Here is a 21884-nt window from a genome sequence, read left to right as displayed (position 1 = left end):
TGGAGAAGGCGGAACCTGTACAAACCTGGCAGGTTACACCTGGGACAAAACTCAACACTGCAGCGAGCCGAGAGGAGTATAGAACGTACAGGGATCAAATATAAAACAAGAAACAAGGAACCAAACAGAGGGCATGGAAAATATCAGCAAACAAGAGAAAGGAAACCCCAAAGAACGTATTACCAGTGTCTAAAGAGAAAAAGGATAGTGAAAGAAGAAGTGAGACCTTTCAGATAAAGAAGGGAACTTTTGCAATGATGCAAAGGATATGGAAAGAATTTTCCATGAGTTTTTTTGTCTGTATTCACAAAGGAAAGGGATGATGTGGATGCAGTAATCCAAGAGGAGCAGTGTGAAATACTGAACAAAATAATCACAAGAGAGGAAATGTTAGAGGGATTGGAATCCTTGAACATGGATAAGTCGCCAGGGTTAGATGGATTGTTCCCCAGGATGTTGAAGGAGGTCAGACAGCAATCAGCTCTGAGGATTATTTTCCAATCTTCACTGGTCACAGGTGAGGTGCCAGAGCACTGGAGGAACGCATTGTTTAAAAAGGGGACAAAGGAAATACCAAGCAATTATAGGCCAGTTAGTCTGACTTTAATCGTGGGAAAATTGTGAGAATCAATCCTGAGAGATTGGATAAACTGTTATTCAGAAAAATATGGACTGGCCAGGGATAGTCAGCTTGGCTTTGCTAAGGGAAGGTCATGCCTTACAAATTTGATTGAATTCTTTGAGGAAGTGACAGAGAGAATCAACGCAGCGGATGTTGTCCACACGGTTTTATAAGGTCCCACATGACGGACTGGTCAAAAAACATAAAAACCCATGGGATACAGGGGAATGTGATGAATTGGATCCAAAGTTGGCTCAGTGACAGGAAACAAAGGGTAATGGTCGATGGTTTGTGAATGGAAAGCAGTTTCAAGTGGTGTTCCATTTGGCTTGGTGCTGGGACCTCTGCTGTTTGTTTTGTACAGTATCGATTTGGACTTGAACATGGGCAGCACAATTGGGAAATTTTGCAGATTTCACAAAGATTAGCCGTGCAGTGGATTGGGTTGAAGATAGCTGTAAACTCCACAATGGTACAGATGCTGCCAGACCTGCTGAGCTTTTCCAGCAACTTCTGTTTTTATTTCTGATTTACAGTTTTTTTGGTTTTTCTGGCACCGATGGGTTGGTGGAGTGGGCAGGAAAGTGATGAACTGAATTCAGCTCTGGTAAGTGGGGGAGGGGGGGGGTCAAACAGTAAATGGGAAATACACAATAAACAGGAATATACTGATGGGGTGGGTGAAGTGAGAGATTTTAAGAGTGCACAGGTCCCAAAAAGTTGGAGTCCAGGTGGGTAAGGTTGTAGTCCAGGTAGGTAAGTTTGTGGTCCAGGTAGGTAAGTTTGTAGTCCAGGTAGGTAAGGTTGTAGTCCAGGTCGGTAAGGTTGTAGACCAGGTAGGTAAGGTTGTAGTCCAGGTTGGGAAGGTTGTAGTCCAGGTAGGTAAGGTTGTAGTCCAGGTAGGTAAGGTTGTAGTCCAGGTCGGTAAGGTTGTAGTCCAGGTCGGTAAGTTTGTAGTCCAGGTTGGGAAGGTTGTAGACCAGGTCGGTAAGTTTGTAGTCCAGGTTGGGAAGGTTGTAGTCCAGGTAGGTAAGGTTGTAGACCAGGTAGGTAAGGTTGTAGTCCAGGTTGGGAAGGTTGTAGTCCAGGTAGGTAAGGTTGTAGACCAGGTGGGTAAGGTTGTAGTCCAGGTAGGTAAGGTTGTAGTCCAGGTAGGTAAGGTTGTAGACCAGGTAGGTAAGGTTGTAGTCCAGGTTGGGAAGGTTGTAGACCAGGTGGGTAAGGTTGTAGTCCAGGTCGGTAAGGTTGTAGTCCAGGTTGGGAAGGTTGTAGTCCAGGTAGGTAAGGTTGTAGTCCAGGTAGGTAAGGTTGTAGTCCAGGTAGGTAAGGTTGTAGACCAGGTCGGTAAGTTGTAGTCCAGGTCGGTAAGGTTGTAGACCAGGTGGGTAAGGTTGTAGTCCAGGTCGGTAAGGTTGTAGTCCAGGTTGGGAAGGTTGTAGTCCAGGTAGGTAAGGTTGTAGTCCAGGTAGGTAAGGTTGTAGTCCAGGTAGGTAAGGTTGTAGTCCAGGTTGGGAAGGTTGTAGTCCAGGTCGGTAAGGTTGTAGACCAGGTAGGTAAGGTTGTAGTCCAGGTTGGGAAGGTTGTAGTCCAGGTAGGTAAGGTTGTAGTCCAGGTAGGTAAGGTTGTAGTCCAGGTCGGTAAGGTTGTAGTCCAGGTCGGTAAGTTTGTAGTCCAGGTTGGGAAGGTTGTAGTCCAGGTAGGTAAGGTTGCAGTCCAGGTAGGTAAGGTTGTAGTCCAGGTCGGTAAGTTTGTAGTCCAGGTTGGGAAGGTTGTAGTCCAGGTAGGTAAGGTTGTAGTCCAGGTCGGTAAGGTTGTAGTCCAGGTAGGTAAGGTTGTAGTCCAGGTCGGTAAGGTTGTAGTCCAGGTGGGTAAGGTTGTAGTCCAGGTTGGGAAGGTTGTAGTCCAGGTAGGTAAGGTTGTAGTCCAGGTCGGTAAGGTTGTAGTCCAGGTAGGTAAGGTTGTAGTCCAGGTCAGTAAGGTTGTAGTCCAGGTGGGTAAGGTTGTAGTCCAGGTTGGGAAGGTTGTAGTCCAGGTCAGTAAGGTTGTAGTCCAGGTGGGTAAGGTTGTAGTCCAGGTCAGTAAGGTTGTAGTCCAGGTAGGTAAGGTTGTAGTCCAGGTCAGTAAGGTTGTAGTCCAGGTAGGTAAGGTTGTAGTCCAGGTCAGTAAGGTTGTAGTCCAGGTAGGTAAGGTTGTAGTCCAGGTCAGTAAGGTTGTAGTCCAGGTGGGTAAGGTTGTAGTCCAGGTTGGGAAGGTTGTAGACCAGGTGGGTAAGGTTGTAGTCCAGGTCGGTAAGGTTGTAGTCCAGGTGGGTAAGTTTGTAGTCCAGGTAGGTAAGGTTGTAGTCCAGGTAGGTAAGGTTGTAGTCCAGGTAGGTAAGGTTGTAGTCCAGGTCAGTAAGGTTGTAGTCCAGGTAGGTAAGGTTGTAGTCCAGGTAGGTAGGGTTGTAGTCCAGGTGGGTAAGGTTGTAGTCCAGGTCGGTAAGGTTGTAGTCCAGGTGGGTAAGGTTGTAGTCCAGGTAGGTAAGGTTGTAGTCCAGGTAGGTAGGGTTGTAGTCCAGGTAGGTAAGGTTGTAGTCCTGGTAGGTCGGGTTGCAGTCCAGGTCGGTAAGGTTGTAGTCCAGGTCGGTAAGGTTGTAGTCCAGGTGGGTAAGGTTGTAGTCCAGGTAGGTAGGGTTGTAGTCCAGGTAGGTAAGGTTGTAGTCCAGGTAGGTAAGGTTGTAGTCCAGGTGGGTAAGGTTGTAGTCCAGGTCGGTAAGGTTGTAGTCCAGGTAGGTAAGGTTGTAGTCCAGGTAGGTAGGGTTGTAGTCCAGGTAGGTAGGGTTGTAGTCCAGGTCGGTAAGGTTGTAGTCCAGGTCGGTAAGGTTGTAGTCCAGGTCGGTAAGGTTGTAGTCCAGGTAGGTAAGGTTGTAGTCCAGGTAGGTAAGGTTGTAGTCCAGGTCGGTAAGGTTGTAGTCCAGGTCGGTAAGGTTGTAGTCCAGGTAGGTAAGGTTGTAGTCCAGGTAGGTAGGGTTGTAGTCCAGGTCGGTAAGGTTGTAGTCCAGGTAGGTAAGGTTGTAGTCCAGGTAGGTAAGGTTGTAGTCCAGGTAGGTAAGGTTGTAGTCCAGGTTGGTAAGGTTGTAGTCCAGGTCGGTAAGGTTGTAGTCCAGGTAGGTAAGGTTGTAGTCCAGGTCGGTAAGGTTGTAGTCCAGGTAGGTAGGGTTGTAGTCCAGGTAGGTAAGGTTGTAGTCCAGGTCGGTAAGGTTGTAGTCCAGGTCGGTAAGGTTGTAGTCCAGGTGGGTAAGTTTGTAGTCCAGGTAGGTAAGGTTGTAGTCCAGGTAGGTAAGGTTGTAGTCCAGGTCGGTAAGGTTGTAGTCCAGGTAGGTAGGGTTGTAGTCCAGGTCGGTAAGGTTGTAGTCCAGGTGGGTAAGGTTGTAGTCCAGGTCGGTAAGGTTGTAGTCCAGGTGGGTAAGGTTGTAGACCAGGTCGGTAAGGTTGTAGTCCAGGTCGGTAAGGTTGTAGTCCAGGTGGGTAAGGTTGTAGTCCAGGTAGGTAGGGTTGTAGTCCAGGTCGGTAAGGTTGTAGTCCAGGTAGGTAGGGTTGTAGTCCAGGTCGGTAAGGTTGTAGTCCAGGTGGGTAAGGTTGTAGTCCAGGTCGGTAAGGTTGTAGTCCAGGTGGGTAAGGTTGTAGACCAGGTCGGTAAGGTTGTAGTCCAGGTCGGTAAGGTTGTAGTCCAGGTGGGTAAGGTTGCAGTCCAGGTAGGTAAGGTTGTAGTCCAGGTGGGTAAGGTTGCAGTCCAGGTCGGTAAGGTTGTAGTCCAGGTGGGTAAGGTTGTAGTCCAGGTCGGTAAGGTTGTAGTCCAGGTGGGTAAGGTTGCAGTCCAGGTAGGTAAGGTTGTAGTCCAGGTGGGTAAGGTTGCAGTCCAGGTAGGTAAGGTTGTAGTCCAGGTCGGTAAGGTTGTAGTCCTGGTAGGTAAGGTTGTAGTCCTGGTAGGTAAGGTTGTAGTCAAGGTAGGTAAGGTTGTAGTCCTGGTAGGTAAGGTTGCAGTACAATCTCAGTGGCTGAAGCATTAGAGAGGATGTGAGGACCTGTTTTACACAGAGGGTGATGGCTGACTGCAATTTGCTGCCTGTGTTGGTGGTGGAGGCAGACACAAATTAATTCTTCTAAAACATCAGGCTGATGGTTTTTCTCTCCATTGTATGGACCATACAGCGTCCTCTGGTAAGACAAAGGGTGGAGGGGTTTGCTTTTTAATCACCAACGTGTGGTGCACTGACATTGTAACCCTGGGCAGTTATTGCTCCCCAAACCTTGAACCCCTCACCACCAAATGCCACCCTTTCTATCTACCATGGGAATTTCCCGCTGCTATACTAACTGCTATGTGCAGACCGTCACAAACAAAGGTTGAGGATGCTCTGGATGTGCTGTACTCCACCACTAACACCCTGGAGACAGAGCACCTCAAGGCCCTGTTTATTGTAACTGGTGGTTTCAATCAAGCCAATCCAAGGAAGGTGTTGCCCAAGTACTACCGGAACATTACCTGTCCCACCAGGGGCCCGAACATTTTAGACCACTGCTACACCACTGAGAAGGATGCCTACTGCTCCATCCCTGCCCTCATTCCGGGAACTCCGACCACAATGCCGTGTTCCTTCTCCCGGCTTACAGGCAAAAGCTTAAGCAGGAGACCCCCCCCCCCCCCTCACTGATACAGGTCCAGTGCTGGTCGGAGGAGACAGAGGATCAACTCCTGTGCTGTATAGAATCGGCTGATTGGGCCCTGTTCAAACAGCCTGCAGGTACCTCGGGCAAGTACGCCACCACTGTCACTGACTTTATCAGCAAGTGTGTGGAGGACTGCACACCAAGGAAGTCATTCCCGGGGTTCCCCAGCAGGATATTTTCGGCGGCAGTTGGAGTGGGAGCAGCAACAGCGAGGAGCAGAGGCCCGACAGGTAGGTAACCTTAAAATATACAAACCTTACCTTGGCAAGCGAACAGTGGATAGGAACAGACACGGCACTGCTGGGTAAGTGAGGCTTTTAAAGGAGCAGCAGAAGGAGGAGGCCACAGCGAGGAGCAGATGCTGCTGGGTATATATTTGGGCAGCGGCTGAATCCCGAGACACTACACGTGTAGTGTCTCCCACCCGCTCTCCTCCTCTAACCAAAAAAAACATACTCTCATGTGTTGCTAAGTTAAGGCGTTTCAATTTATATTTGTCATGTATCACGTGATCGATTGAAAGGTAACTGTGAGTTGGTTAGTTGAATAAGAACTTAGAGAAGTAGTAGAAATTATTTAATTCATAAATTTGTATAAATTATTGAAATAAGTAGAGATGGCTGGGCAGGTGATGTGCTGTAGCTGTATGATGTGGGAGCTGGCTGATCCCATTGTGAGCGGCAGTGACCACATCTGCAGCAAGTATCGGTTGCTGGAAGAACTCCGGATCAGAATTGATGATCTGGAAGCTGAGCTTCAAACACTGCGGCACATCTGGGATGGGGGAGAGTTACCTGTACGCTTTGTTTCAGGAGGCAGTCACACCCGGTAGATTAAGTAATTTAAATTCAGTTAATGATCAGGGACAACAGGGTGTGACTGTAAGTGAGGCAGGTAGGGGGATTCTGAGTTCAGGAGTGGAGAAGCCTCAGCCCCTGACCTTGTCCAACAGGTATGAGATTTTTGCTCCGTGTATGGATAAGGATGTGGACAGGATGAGCCAGCTGACCATGGCACCGTGGCAGAAGGCCATTCAAAGGGTGTGGGGGAGCAAAAAGACAAGTAGTTGTTATAGGGGATTCCATAATTAGGGGAATCAGATAGAATCCTTTGTGAGTTGGATCAGGAGTCCCACATGGTGTGTTGCTTGCCCGCAGCCAGGGTGCAGGACATCTCCAACCAGCTTGAAAGGATATTGGAGCGGGAGGGAGAAGATCCCGTTGTTGTGGTCCACGTTGGCACTAACAACATAGGCAAGGCTAGGAAGGAGGACCTGCTTGGGGATTATCGAGCACGAGGAAAGTAATTGAAGAACAGGTCCTCGAGGGTCATAATCTCTGGATTACTGCCCGAGCCACATGCTAATTGGCATAGGGATAAGAAAATTAGGGAAGTAAACACGTGGCTAAGAGATTGGTGTGGGAAAGAGGGATTCCATTTCATGGGACATTGGCATCAGTTTTGGAACCGGGTAGATCTGTACCGATGGGACGGTCTCCACCTGAACCGTTCTGGTAAAAAGGATAAATAGGGTGGTCACTAGGGCTGTATTAAGGCGCTTTCCCTGAATGCTCTTAGTATTCGTAACAAAGGAGATGAATTAACGGCACAAATCATCGTGAATGATAATGATGTGGTAGGCGTCACAGAGATGTGGTTGCAGGGGGTTCAGGACCGGCAGTTAAACATCCAAGGATTTACAATGCATCGAAAGACAGGGAGATGGGTAGAGGGGGCGTGGTTGCCTTGTTAGTTAAGAATAAGATGAATTCTATAGCACTGAATGACATAGGGTCAGATGATGTGGAGTCTGTGTGGGTGGAGTTGAGGAACCACAAAGCAAAAAAACCATAATGGGAGTTATGTACAGACCTCCTAGCAATGGTCAGGACCAGGAGTACAAGATATGCCAGGAAATAGATAGGGTATGTCAGAAAGGCAAGGTCACAGTGATCATGGGGGACTTCAACATGCAGATGGACTGGGTGAATAATGTTGCCAATGGATCCAAAGAAAGGGAATTCACGGAATACTTACAGGATGGCTTTTTGGAACAGCTAGTGATGGAGCCCACAAAGGAGCAGGCTATTCTGGACTTAATTCTATGTAATTAGCCAGACTTTATAAAAGATCTTAAAGTAAGGGAACACTTTAGAGACAGCGATCATAATATGGTAGAATTCAGTCTGCAGTTTGAAAGAGAGAAGGCAAATTTGGATGTAATGGTGTTACAGTTAAACAAAGGTAATTACAGGGGCATGAGAGAGGAACTAATGAAAATCAACTGGAAGCAGAGCCCAGTGGGGAAGACAGTCGAGCAACAATGGCAGGAGTTTCTGGGTGTAATTGAGGACACAGTACAGAGGGTCATCCCAAAGAAAAGAAAGGGAGGGGCTTAGACAGCCATGGCTGACAAAGGAAGTCAGGAAATGTATCACAGAAAAAGAGAGAGCTTTAAAAAGTGGCCAAGAGCACTAGGAAATCAGAAGATTGGGAAGATTACAAAAATAGAGGATAACAAAGAGAAAAATAAAGAAGGAGAGGATCAAATATGAAGGTAAGCTAGCCAGTAATATTAGAAATGATAGTAAAAGTTTCTTTCAACATATAAGAAACAAACGAGGCAGAAGTTGAAATTGAGCCGCTCCAAATTGATGCAGGAAGGCTCGTGCTGGGAGATAAGGAAAGAGCTGAAGAACTTAATAAATAATTTGTGTCAGTCTTCACAGTGGAAGACATGAGTAATATCCCAACAATTAAGGAGAGTCAAGGGGCAGTGTTGAGTATGGTGGCCACTACAAAAGAGAAAGTGCTAGAAAAGCTAAAAGGTCGAAACATTGATAAATCTCCTGGCCCAGATGGGCTCCATCCTAGAGTTCTGAGGGGGGGGGGAAGAGGGGCTGAGGAAATAGCAAAGGCATTGGTTGTGATCTTTCTTTGATCACTAGAGTCAGGGAAAGTCCGAGATCATTGGAAAATGGCTGTTGTAACCCCCTTGTTCAAGAAAGGATCAAGACAAAAGATGGAAAATTATAGGCTGATTAGCCTAACCTCAGTTGTAGGAAAAATTCTACAATCCATCGTTAAGGATGAGATTTCTAAATTCTTGGAAGTACAGGGTCAGATTAGAACAAGTCAGCAGGGATTTAGTAAGGGGAGGTCGTGCCTGACAAACCTGTTAGAAGTCTTTGAAGAGGTAACAAGTAGGTTAGACCAGGGAAACCCAGTGGATGTTATCTATCTCGACTTCCAAAAGGCCTTTGATAAGGTGCCTCACGGGAGGCTGCTGAGTAAGGTGAGGGCCCACGGTGTTCGAGGTGAGCTACAGGCATGGATTGAGGATTGGCTGTCTGACAGAATGCAGAGAGTTTGGATAAAAGGTTCTTTATCGGGATTGCAGCCGGTGGCGCCCCGCAGGGTTCAGTGTTGGGGCCGCAGCTGTTCAGTTTATATGTTAATGATCTGGATGAAGGGACTGGGGGCATCCTGGTGAAGTTCACTGATGATGCAAAGTTAGGTAGACAGGCAGGTAGTACTGAGGAGGTGGGGAGGCTGAAGAAAGATTTAGACAGTTTAGGAGAATGGTCCAGGAATTGGCTGATGAAATTCAACATGAGGGGTCTTGCACTTTGGAAAAAAGAATACAGGCAAGGACTATTTTCTAAACGGTGAGAAAATTCATAAAGCCAAAGTATAAAGGGATCTGGAATTGCTCGTACAGGATTCTCTAAAGGTTAACTTGCAGGTTGAGTTCATGGTTAAGAAAGCAAATGTAATGTTGTCATTTTTAGTGTTAAAGGTTTAGATGGAGAGGAATTTCTTAAGTGTGTACAAGACAATTTTCTGATTCAGTATGTGGGTGTACCTACGAGAGAAGGTGCAAAACTCTTGGGAAATAAGACAGGGCAGGTGACTGAGGTGTCAGTGAGGGAGCACTTTGGGGCCAGCAACCATAATTCTATTAGATTTAAAATAGTGATGGAAAAGGATAGACCAGATCTAAAAGTTGAAGTTCTAAATTGGAGAAAGGCCAATTTTGACGGTATTAGGCAAGAACTTTCAAAAGCTGATTGGAGGCAGATGTTCGCAGGTAAAGGGACGGCTGGAAAATGGGAAGCCTTCAGAAATGAGAAAAAAAGAGTCCAGAGAAAGTATATTCCTGTTAGGGTGAAAGGGAAGGCTGGTAGATATAGGGAATGCTGGATGACTAAAGAAATTGAGGGTTTGGTTAAGAAAAAGAAGGAAGTATATGTCAGGTATAGACAGGAGAGATCGAGTGAAACCTTAGAAGAGTATAAAGGAAGTAGGAGTATACATAAGAGGGAAATCAGGAGGGCAAAATGGGGACATGAGATAGCTTTGGCAAATAGAATTAAGGAGAATCCAAAGGGTTTTTACAAATATATTAAGGGCAAAAGGGTAACTAGGGAGAGAATAGGGCCCCTCAAAGATCAGCAAGGTGGCCTTTGTGTGGAGCCACAGAAAATGGGAGAGATACTAAATGAATATTTTGCATCAGTATTTACTGTGGAAAAGGATATGGAAGATATAGACTGTAGGGAAATAGATGGTGACATCTTGCAAAATGTCCAAAATACAGAGGAGGAAGTGCTGGATGTCTTGAAACGGTTAAAGGTGAATAAATCCCCAGGATCTGATCAGGAGCACCCGAGAACTCTGTGGGAAGCTAGAGAAGTGATTACTAGGCCTCTTGCTGAGATATTTGTATCATCGATAGTCACAGGTGAGGTACCGGAAGACTGGAGGTTGGCAAACGTGGTGCCACTGTTTAAGAAGGGCGGTAAAGACAAGTCAAGGAACTATAGACTGGTGAGCCTGACCTCATGTTGGGCAAGTTGTTGAAGGGAATCCTGATGGACAGGATGTACATGTATTTGGAAAGGCAAGGACTGATTAGGGATAGTCAACATGGCTTTGTGCTTGGGAAAACATGTCTCACAAACTTGATTGAGTTTTTTGAAGAAATAACAAAGAGGATTGATGAGGGCAGAGCAGTAGATGTGATCTTTATGGACTTCAGTAAGGTGTTCGACAAGGTTCCCCATGGGAGACTGATTAGCAAGGTTAGATTTCATGGAATACAGGGAGAACTAACCATTTAGATACAGAACTGGCTCAAAGGTAGAAGACAGAGGGTGGTGGTGGAGGGTTGTTTTTCAGACTGGAGACCTGTGACCAGTGGAGTGCCACAAGGATCGGTGCTGGGTCCTCCACTTTTTTGTCATTTACATAAATGATTTGGATGCGAGGATAAGAGGTACAGTTAGTAAGTTTGCAGATGACACCAAAATTGGAGGTGTAGTGGACAGCGAAGAGGGTTACCTCAGATTATAACAGGAACTGGACCAGATGGGCCAATGGGCTGAGAAGTGGCAGATGGAGTTTAATTCAGATAAATATGAGGTGCTGCATTTTGGGAAAGCAAATCTTAGCAGGACTTATACACTTAATGGTCAGGTCCGAGGGAGTGTTGCTGAACAAAGAGACCTTGGAGTGCAGATTCACAGCTCCTTGAAAGTGGAGCCGCAGGTAGATAGGATAGTGAAGAAGGTGTTTGGTATACTTTCCTTTATTGGTCAGAGTATTGAGTAGTTGGGAGGTCATGTTGCGGCTGTACAGGACATTGGTTAGGCCACTGTTGGAATATTGCGTGCAATTCTGGTCTCCTTCCTATTGGAAAGATGTTGTGAAACTTGAAAGGGTTCAGAAAAGATTTACAAGGATGTTGCCAGGGTTGGAGGATTTGAGCTATAGAGAGAGGCTGAACAGGCTGGGGCTGTTTTCCCTGGAGCGTCAGAGGCTGAGGGGTGATCTTACAGAGGTTTACAAAATTATGAGGGGCATGGATAGGATAAATAAATAAAGTCTTTTCCCTGAGGTTGGGGAGTCCAGAACTAGAGGGCATAGGTTTAGGATGAGAGAGGAAAAATATAAAAGAGACCTAAAGGTAACTTTTTCACACAGAGGGTGGTACGTGTATGGAATTATCTGCCAGAGGAAGTGGTGGAGGCTGGTACAATTGCAACATTTAAGAGGCATTTGGATGGGTATATGAATAGGAAGGGTTTGGAGGGATATGGGCCGGGTGCTGGCAGGTGGGACGAGATTGAGTTGGGATATCTGGTCGGCATGGACAGTTTGGACCGAATGGTCTGTTTCCATGCTGTACATCTCTATGACTCTGTGTGCTACTGAGACTTTATAAAACTCTGGTTAGGCCCAATTTAGAATACTGTATCCAATTTTGGGTCCCACACCTCAGGAAGGACATACTGGCACAGGAGCGTGTCCAGCGGAGATTCACATGGATGATCCCTGGACTGGCAGGTCTAACATACGATGAACAGCTGACGATCCTGGGATTGTATTTGTTAGAGATTAGAAGATTGAAGGGAGGTCTAATAGAAATTGACAAGATAATGCATGGCTTAGAAAGGGTGGGTGCTGGGAAGTTGTTTCCATTCGGCGGGGATACGAGGACCCATGGGCATAGCATTAGAATTAGAGAGGTCAATTTAAAATGAAAATGAGGAGTCATTTCTTCAGCCAGAGAGTGGTGGGCCTGTGGAATTCATTGTCACAGAGCGCAGTGGAGGCTGGGCCGTTAATGTCTTGAAGACAGAGATTGATAAATTCTTGATCTCGCAAGGAATTAAGGGTTATGGGGAGAGTGTAGGTAAGTGGAGTTGAAATGCCCATCAGCCATGATTGAATAGCGGAGTGGACTCGATGGGCCGAATGGCCTTACTTCCACGCCAATGTCTTATGGTCTTATGGAAACCCTGGATGAATCAAGACATACACAATCTACTAAAAACCAGGCATGAGGCCTTCAGATCAGGAGACCCACTCAAATACAAGGAATCCAAGTATGACCTTCGCAGAGCCATTAGGACAGCCAAGGACCAATACTGATCCAAACTAGAGACTCAGACAGACACCCGGCGACTATGGCAAGGACTGAATGACATCACAGGTTCTAAAAAGAGACAGTGCAAGATAGCAGACGATGACATATCCCTCCCAGATTGTCTCAACGCCTTCTATGCTCGCTTTGAGCAGAATTTCAGCAGAGAGGTAACACCTATTCTGACAGGTCCTGACGAACCTAACCCAACAGTCACTGCATCAGAGGTCAGACCAGTTTTCCTTTATGTGAATCCAAGGAAAGTGATGGGACCAGATGGAATACCAGGCTGTGCACTCAGGGCATGTGCAGATCAACTGGCAGAGATCTTCTCAGACATCTTCAAGCTCTCCCTGCAGCAGGTTACTGTCCCTGCCTGTGTCAAGATGGCCAACTTCATCCCTGTGCCTAATGCGGCCCATGCAGCTTGGCTCAATGATTACTGCCCAGTGGCCCTAACCTCGGTGGGCATGATGTGCTTTGAAAGGCTGGTCATGGCATTAATCGACTCCAGCCTCCCCAGTACTGGACAAATGTTCAGCACAACATCGTGGGCCAAAGGGCCTGTTCTGTGCTGTATTGTTCTATGTTCTATGTACTCTTGACCCACTCCAATTTGCCTATCGGACCAACATTTCCACGTCAGATGCCATATCACTTGCCCTTCAGTCCTCCCTAGAACATCTTGACACCAAGAACAGCTATGTAAGAATCCTACTCATTGACTACAGTTCAACACTAGTATCCCCTCGAGACCGATTACTAAACTTAGTGATCTCGGACTAAGCCCCACTCTCTGCAACTGGATCCTCAGTTTCCTGAGCCACAGGCCACAATCAGTGAAGGTTGGGGACAATATTTCATCCTCACTAACACTCAACACTGGAGACCCCAGGAATGCATACTCAGCCCCCTTCTGTACTCACTATGTACCCATGACTGTGTCGCCAAATACCAGACTAATGCCACTTACAAGTTCACTGATGACACCACCATAGTTGCTCAAATCTCAGATGGCGACGAAACAGACTACAGACACTGGGTGGAAGACCTGGAAAAATGGTGCACTGAGAACAACCTAGCTCTCAATGCCAGCAAAACCAAAAGAACTCATTACTGACTTTTGGCGGGATGTTACTCATGCCCCTCCTACACATTAACTGCACAGAGGTGGAACAAATGGAGAGTGTCAAGCTCCTGGGAGTGGTCTTCCACAACAAGCTTTCCTGGACTCTTCACGTGGATGCACTGGTTACAAAGGCCCAACAACGTCTCTTCTTCCTCAGACAGCTGACGAAATTTGCCACGAAGGTGAATACCCTTGCCATCGAGAGCATTCTGTCTGGATGTATCACTACCTGGTATGGTAACTGTATCATTCAAAATCAGAGACGGTTAGAGAATGGTGAACTCGGCCCGGATGATCACAAAGGCCAACCTCCCATTTATAGAATCATTTATCAGGCTGCTATCAAGGAAAGGCCACCAGCATTCTCAAAGACCTATCCCACTCTGGCAATGTTTTTCTACAACCTCTACCATCGGGAAGAAGGTACAGAAGCCTGAACACATGCACCAGCCAGTTCCAAAACAGTTTCTACCCTACTGCTGTTAGAATACTGAATGGGCTCACAAACTCTTAATATTCACCTGTACCTGTGGTTTTGTTTTTGCTGCTGTTACCTATTATTTACTTATCTATGCTCCTTAACTCTGTGATCTGCCTGGATTGCTCGCAAGGCAAAGCTTTTCACTGTCCCTCAGTACATGTGACATTTGATTCGATTTGATTTGTTGTAAGCTGCAGATCTATGGACCTTGTGCATGAAGATGGGAAGGGCATCTGAGGGTCTTTGGGAAAGCATGGACAAGATGGGCCGAATGCCCCCTTTCTGTGCTGTATCACTTCTATAGTTCTATTGTTGCGAATGTCCTGACCAAGAACAACAATAAAAGCTTCAATCAAATGTGTCTTTTCACTTCCACAATTTCTCCATTGAAGTCCAAGTTGGTCATATTCTTCCCAAGACGAATCATTTCACATTTCTCTGCATTGTGTAGATGTATGCTGCTGACCATTTCCATCACCCTCTGTCATCCCGAGGCATGGAATTCTCTCAGTTTAGAGAAATGTTGCATACACTACAAAGTTGATGCTGCTTTTTCACCTGAGGAAGGTAGTTTTCCAGGATGAGGGCATCACCGGCCAGGCCAGCATCTTTTGCCCATTCCTAATCACTCAGTTTAAGAGGTAAGCACATAGCTGTGGGTCTGAAGTCACACGTAGGCCAGACCAGGAAAGGATAGCAGCTTCCTTCCCCAAAGGGCATTAGAGGACTAGATGAATTCTCCCCTCCCCCCAACAACTGGTTCATGGTCATCAGCACCAGACTCTTGATTTCCAGATTTTGATTTTTTATTGAATTCATTCCATCATACATCATGGGGGACTTGAACCTAGATCCCCAGGATATTACCTGGGTTTCCTGGCCTAATAGCTGAGTGATAATACCACTAGGCCAGCACCTCCCCATTCAGCCTGTTTGATGTGTGAGGTTTCTTACCTGGACCCTCTGTAGTACTATGCTGAAGTTCATCTGTTGTTTCAGGCAATGCAGTTAAAGCTAAAGGAAAGAACAGAAAACATTCTCAATTCAAAAAAAAATTCTATTCAGATACTGCACGTCGAATTTTAGATTTGCATGCTATTGACTTGTCTTCATCTGTTCTCTAGCTAAAAGTAGATCCATATGGGGACATTGATTTCACACAGCAGTGCAATCCCTGATCCTATAAGACTTTAAAAAATAGGAACAGGAATAGGCTATTCAGCCCGCCAAGCCTGCTCCCCCATTCAGTCGGATCATGGCTGATCTGAAATTCCTCATATTCACATTCCTGCCCTTTCCCCATAACCCTTGATTTCCAGATTGGTTATGAACCTATCTCTCTCAGATTTAAAGTACTCTGCCTCCACAGCTCACTGTGGTCAGGAGTTCCAAAGACTCCCAATGCTCAGCTCAATCTAAACTGGAACCCCATCATTCTGAGACAATGCCCTCTGCTCCTCTGCTTTCCCATCTCTGCATCTTGCACACAGTTCACCCTCTCACCCAACCTTGCGTCCTCTGCAAATGTGGAGATATTACCACATCACCACGAGTAGAACCTCTGAGTAGAACCTCTCACTAGTCACTGCCTGCCACGAAAAACGATCCACTTATCCCTTCTCCCGTTTCCTCTCTGCCAACCAGACCTCTATCCATTCCAGTACACTACTCCTAATCCTTGCACTTTAATATTACACACTTAGCTGTTATGTGAAACCTGATTTCTCTTACATAAGTCCTTGCTGACCCTTTCAAAAGGATCTAATTATTGCATTACATGGTGAAGTGTAGACTGGAAGACCATATTCTGATGAAGGGCTTTTGCCCTAAACGTCGATTTCGAAGCTCCTCGGATGCTGCCTGAACTGCTGTGCTCTTCCAGCACCACTAATCCAGAATCTGTTTTCCAGCATCTGCAGTCATTGTTTTTACCTGGAAGACCATATTCCTTTACAACTGTCCTTCCTTAAGTTTAGAGCTGAAAATGTGTTGCTGGAAAAGCGCAGCAGGTCAGGCAGCATCCAGGGAACAGGAGAATCGACGTTTCGGGCATAAGCCCTTCTTCAGGAATGTGATTCCTGAAAAAGGGCTTATGCCCGAAACGTCGATTCTCCTGTTCCTTGGATGCTGTCTGACCTGCTGCGCTTTTCCAGCAACACATTTTCAGCTCTGATCTCCAGCATCTGCAGACCTCACTTTCTCCTCAAAGACTTCCTTAAGTTTAGCATAGTTGTTTCCTATAGTGATTTTAAGAGGTCAGCCTCATACAATATGAGTTTCCTGACTGGGGCTGTTAATCTGATCTGATCAGACAGTTCCGACTGATATAAAAAGGGTGAGTGTCAGAGATACTGCCACTCTGGGGCCCGATTCTGAATGAGGCAGTAGTATAGTCAAGGATTGTTCATGTGTAAGTAATGGCCTCTGTGGAGTTAATTCAGTGGTGACAAGAGTAAAGCATGATCCTGAAGAAACTCACTCACAACATTAGTCCTTGGGATGGCTTAAGCATTTCTTCAATCAAGCCGTTATTTAGGAAGCTTGACTTGTTTGACCCTGCTGTTGACTGGGCTCAGGTTGTGGAGAGAATGTGTTACTTTTCTAAGCAAATAACATTGTGGCAGATGAAAAACAATGAGCCTGCTGGAGCTGCAGCTTTTTCTGTCATTAGGAGCCTAATTTTCCCTGAGGCACTTGATACTAAAACCTTGCAAGAATTAACTCACACAGTTAAGGAAGTCAGAAGTCACACAACACCAGGTATCGCTCCTTCCTCCGGTGAGGTCCACCTTCACATCACCTGATGAAGGGGCAGCGCTCCAAAAGCTTGTGATTTCAAATAATTGGACTGTAAACCTGGTGTTGTGTAACCTCTGACTTTATCCACCCCAGTCTAATACCAGCACCTCCACAGTACGGCTGCAGTTAAAGAATATTATGACCCCATTCCACCTCTAATTCTGAGATGCTATGGCTTTTAATCATCAATTTGAGAACTGAGGGATCCACATTGTGGTTTTTGACTAGGTTAAGATGACTAGCAGGAGCCTTTGAATTTGGTCTAACTTTTAATGAGGTACTTAGAGACTGTCTGGATTAATGAGGTAACCGTGTTAAAAGGTCTGCTAGCTGAAGCCCAACTGGACTTCAAACAGATGTGACAGCTGGCTGTATCATTGGATAGTGCAGCAAGGGCAGGATACCAGTTGCAGAGTATTGCCATGAAAGTTGACACCCTCACCAGCCCGACTGGGCTTGGGAAACACCACTTGAGTGAAGGCAATTGCATAGCTTCCCTCAGGACATGTCCTGGTCAGAGAAACTCATGGTCAGCCCACAGCAAAGCACCAATACAAAGCCAAGCCTCAATCAGATGGTTACAATTTCCTTCAGCAAGCCATAGTAGTGGTTGCTGGTATGCAGACTTCAGACAGCAAGAGAGTTCGATGAGAATATAGGAGGCATGGTTAGTAAGCTTGCAGATGACAGCAAAATTGTTGGTAAAGTGAACAGTGAAGAAGGTTATATATGATTACAAAGAGATCTTAGTCAATTGGGTCAATGGGCTGAGGAGTGGCTAATAGAGTTTAATTTGGACAGATGTGAGGATTTGCATTTTGATAAGACGAACAAAGGCAGGCCTAATACAATTAATGGTAGGGCCCTGGATACTGTTGTAGAACAGACAGACCTAGGTGTTCAGGTATCTAATTCTTTGAAATTTGCAACACAGGTAGACAGGGTAGTTAAGAAGGTGTTTAGCATGCTTGCCTTCATTGCTCAGACCTTTGACTTTAAGAGTTGGGATTTCATGTTGATGTTGTACAGGATGTTGGTGAGGCCTATTCTGGAGCACTGTGTGCAGTTCTGGGTTGCCTGTTATAGGAAGGAAATTATTAAACTGGAGAGAATTCTGAGAGGATTTACCCAAATGTCGGGAATGGACGGTTTGAGATATGAAAATAGACTGGAGGCCTGAGACCTTTTTCACTGGAGTGTAGGAAGTGGATGGGTGACTTTGTAGAGGTCTATAAAAACATGAGGGGCAGAGGGCATGTTTTTAAGATGAGAGGAGAAAGTTTGAAAAAGGACATGAGGGGCAACTTTTTTACATAGAGTAGTTCATGTGTGGAATCATCTGCCAAAGAAAATGATGGATGCAGGTATAGTTACAATGTTTAAAAGACATTTGGATAAGGTTATGAATAGGAAAGGTTTGGGCCCAGCAGAGGCAAGTGGGTCTAATTTAGTTTGGGAACATGGTCTGCGTGGACTGGTAGGACCAAAGGATCTGTTTCCATGGTATACGACTCTATGACTCTATAACTAAATTGAGTAAGATAACTCATTTGCTGGTATCCAAGAGAACTCATACCCTGCAAACTCCACCCACATCTTGTTTGGAACAGCTAACTTGCTTAGCAACCCCAAAGTCAGAACCAATCAAGATAAGCATCTGGTTAAATGGTCATCTGGCTTTAATGGAGATTGATACTGGTGTGACCATATCAGTGATTGCAGAACTAGTTTTTAATAAAATTCACTATGGACTCTAACCTTAACTTTGTGCAAGACCTTGGCTGGACTAAGAACCTATACTGGGGAACCTTTATAGATTAAGGGCACAACTTTAGTTCCCGTCTCTTATGATAAACAACTGGTTCACTTACCACTGATTGGAGTAAAAGACTCGAACCCAAGCTTCATGTGATGAAATTGTTGCAAGGGATTCACCTCGATTGGTACAATATTTTTCAAGTACGAAATGGCTGCCTGAGTGACTTCCTAATTAAATTCCAGGAAGGATTAGGGACAATCAGAGAAGCAAAGGCCACCTACCATGTTGACCTGGAAGCACTTCCGCGACTCTGCGAGGCCTGCCCAGTGCCATTTGCCTTATGGGCAAAGGTAAAGGCAATAATCAGGAGGCTGGAAAATTAAAGAATCATCAAACCCAGTCCAATTCATGGAATGAGCAGCATTGACCAGGTGGTCAGTCACCTTTGTGGGATTATAAACAAACAGAAACCATTTGGTAAAACACGCAATCTCCCAGATAGAGGATTTATACACAAAGCTGGTGGGGGAACTGTCCTTCACAAAGCTGGACATGAGTCATGTTTACTTGCAATAGTACTTACACCTAGATTCCCAGAAGTAAACTACAATTAATACCCATAAGCATTTGTACCAATATATGAGATTGCCATTTGGGGTATCGTCAGCCTGTTCAATTTTGCAACTTATAGCTAAGGTCGCTATTTACATAAATGATGATTTGGAGATGTCGGTGTTGGACTGGGGTGTACAAAGTTCAAAATCACACAACAGGTTATAGTCCAACAGGTGCTCCACAATCATCTGATGAAGGATGGGAATGGCCAAGTAAACCTCAGACTCAGTTCCAGGCAGCCCCTTTCAAGGATTCAATGTTAGAACATAGAACATAGAACAATACAGCACAGAACAGGCCATTCGGCCCATGATGTTGTGCCGAACGTTTGTCCTAGCTTAAGCACCTATCCATGTACCTATCCAATGGCCGCTTAAAGGTCACCAATGATTCTGACTCTCCCACTCCCACATGTTCTTAGTCATAGTTTCCAGAAAAGTAGTACTCAAACCTTTTATCCATGTACTGTTCCTAGTGTGACAGATAAAAGACAAGGAACCAATTCTGAATTTAAGTCAACAAACCCAACTTCATTTAACCCTTTCAGTACTAATACTCAATATAAAACATACATTTGTTGCATCCCTAAAGTCTGAGCAAATATTGAAATTTTTGGATGTAGGTTTGCTTGCTGAGCTGGAAGGTTCGTTTTCAGGTGATTTTCACCATACTCGGTAACATCTTCAGTGAGCCTCCAGACAAAGCACTGGAGATGTAGCCCGCTTTCTATTTATTTGTTTGGGTTGCCTTGGGTTGGTGATGTCTTTTCCTGTGGTGACATCATTTCCTATGGTGATGTCATTTCCTATTCTTTTTCACAGGGGGTGGTAAATGGGATCCAAGTCGATGTGTTTGTTGATAGAGTTCTGGTTGGAATGGCATGTTTCTAGGAATTCTTGTGTGTGTCTCCGTTTGCCTTGTCCTAAGATGGATGTGTTGTCCCAGTCGAAGTGGTGTCCTTCCTTATCTGTATGTAAGGATACTAGTGAGAGAGGGTCATGTCTTTTTGAGGCTAGTTGATATTCATGTATCCTGGTGGCTAGTTTTCTGCCTGTTTGTCCAATGTAGTGTTTGTTACAGTCCTTGCAGGATATTTTGTAAATGACATTAATTTTGCTTGTTGTTTGGAGAGGGTCTTTCAAGTTCATTAGCTGCTGTTTTAGTGTGTTAGTGGGTTTGTGGGCTACCATGATGCCAAGGGGTCTGAATAGTCTGGCAGTCATTTCCGAGCTACCTTTGATGTAGGGGAGAGTGGCTAGGGTTTCTGGACACATTTTTTCTGCTTGTTTGGGTTCGTTGCTGAGAAATCGGCGGACTATGTTCATTGGACATTTTGAAGGGTTTTTTTGAGGAACACACTATACCCTAATTTACTGGTGTGATAGAAAGCACACAACACGTTTCTCTACTAAATCTCAGAAAGGCAGAGATTGGTCAGGGATAGTCAGCACAGAATTGTTGCAAAGAGCTCCTCTCTGATTACGTTAATTTATGTTTTGTTAAGTTAAATAAATACATTGATAAGACTAATACTGTTGATGAAGCTTTGAGAAATTAGGTATATTCTCCCTGGAGCAGAGAAGATTAAGAGGTGACCTTATTGAGGTTTGCAAAATTAACATCAATTTTGACAGAGTAAAGAAAGATATCCTGTTTCCATTAGTTGGTGTGTCAGTAATTAGGGGTCACAATTTCAAGACTGTCAACAAGAGAGCTTGGAGTGAAATGAGGAGAAACGTCTGTACTCAGAGTTGTTAAGATTTGGAATGCATTGCCGAGGAGAGTGATGGAGGCGGATTCCATAGGATGTTTCAAAACAGAGCTGGATGTACATGTGAAAGGGATGAATTTGGAGGGCTATGCAGGCAGGGCTGGAGAATGGGACTAGTTGAGTAACTCTTTCGGGAACCAATACTGACATGATGGGCCAAATGCCCTCTGACTATTTTGTAAAATTCTATGTCAAAAGACCCACCAAGTTACGCTATATTTATCATTGATACCGATCCAGCTCCCTCAGAATGAACACAATCTCTGACACTCCTGTTTCTATCTGCAGCCAGGGCTCCCTGATTGACCAGGTTAACAGCCCCAATCAGGGAACCTGTATCCTATGTGGTACACTTTGCTGCCCTCATTACAATCACTGCACTATGAACATACAGTTTACCAGAACCTCAGAAAGGCCTTTACCAAGGTCCCACTTGGAAGATTACTCCACAAGGTAAGAACCCAGTGTATCCAGGAGAAGATGACAAACTGTATCCAAAACGGGTTTACAAATAGGGAGAAAAGGGTGATGGTGGCGTGTTTGTGATCGGAAGGCCTGTGACCAGCAGTGTACCACTGGATTGAAGATGGGACACTTGCTGTTTGTTACAGTCACTAGTGACTTGGCTGTGAATGTAGACGGTATCACGAGTAAGTTTGCAGATAACATAGAAACTGGCGGGGTTGTTGATAGTGAGGAGGGTGGCCTCAGGCTGCAGGCTGACATTGATCAGCTGGTAAATTGGGCAGAGTGATGGTAAGTGTGAGGTGATGGATTTTGGGAGGTCTCATAAGGGAAGGATTTACACATTAAATGGTAGGTCCCGAGAGAACATTAAGAAGGAAAAGGAAACACATCCATAGATTCCCAAAGGAGACAACACAGGTCGATAGGATGATGAAGAAGGCATACAGGATACTTCCCTTCATTAGCAGGTGCAGAGAATATAGGAGCAAGAAGTCTTGTTGCAAATTTATACAGCATTGGTCAGGGCACAGATGGAATACTGTGTGCAGGTCTATGGATGTACTGGAGAGGGTGTGGAGGAGATACACAAGGATGTGGCCCCGG

General features: G+C 45.3%; 1 protein-coding gene across 6 annotated transcripts in view; it reads right to left on the bottom strand.

Moving 5' to 3' along the window:
• The window catches only part of LOC148152294 (uncharacterized), a 96388-nt gene extending 77562 nt beyond the window's left edge, over positions 1–18826 (bottom strand). For 5 of the 6 annotated variants that reach the window (XM_087992281.1, XM_087992268.1, XM_087992258.1 and 2 more), the window contains exons 1-2: positions 18709–18789; positions 14824–14883 (exon numbers count right to left, since the gene is read on the bottom strand). In XM_087992281.1, coding sequence (XP_087848407.1) covers positions 14824–14883; positions 18709–18760 — 112 coding nt within the window. In that variant the 5' untranslated portion in view covers positions 18761–18789. Of the gene's footprint in view, positions 1–14823; positions 14884–18539 lie in introns of all 6 variants that reach the window. The other variant, XM_087992288.1, reaches the window with a different exon arrangement.
• Between the last annotated feature and the right edge of the window lie 3058 nt (positions 18827–21884).

This window comes from Chiloscyllium plagiosum, unplaced genomic scaffold (genome assembly GCF_037043375.1).
Source record: "Chiloscyllium plagiosum isolate Xiang-an unplaced genomic scaffold, Cpla_swu_hap1 HiC_scaffold_1, whole genome shotgun sequence".
Taxonomy (NCBI): Eukaryota; Metazoa; Chordata; class Chondrichthyes; order Orectolobiformes; family Hemiscylliidae; genus Chiloscyllium; species Chiloscyllium plagiosum.
This window is presented reverse-complemented; position numbering and strand designations above follow the sequence as displayed.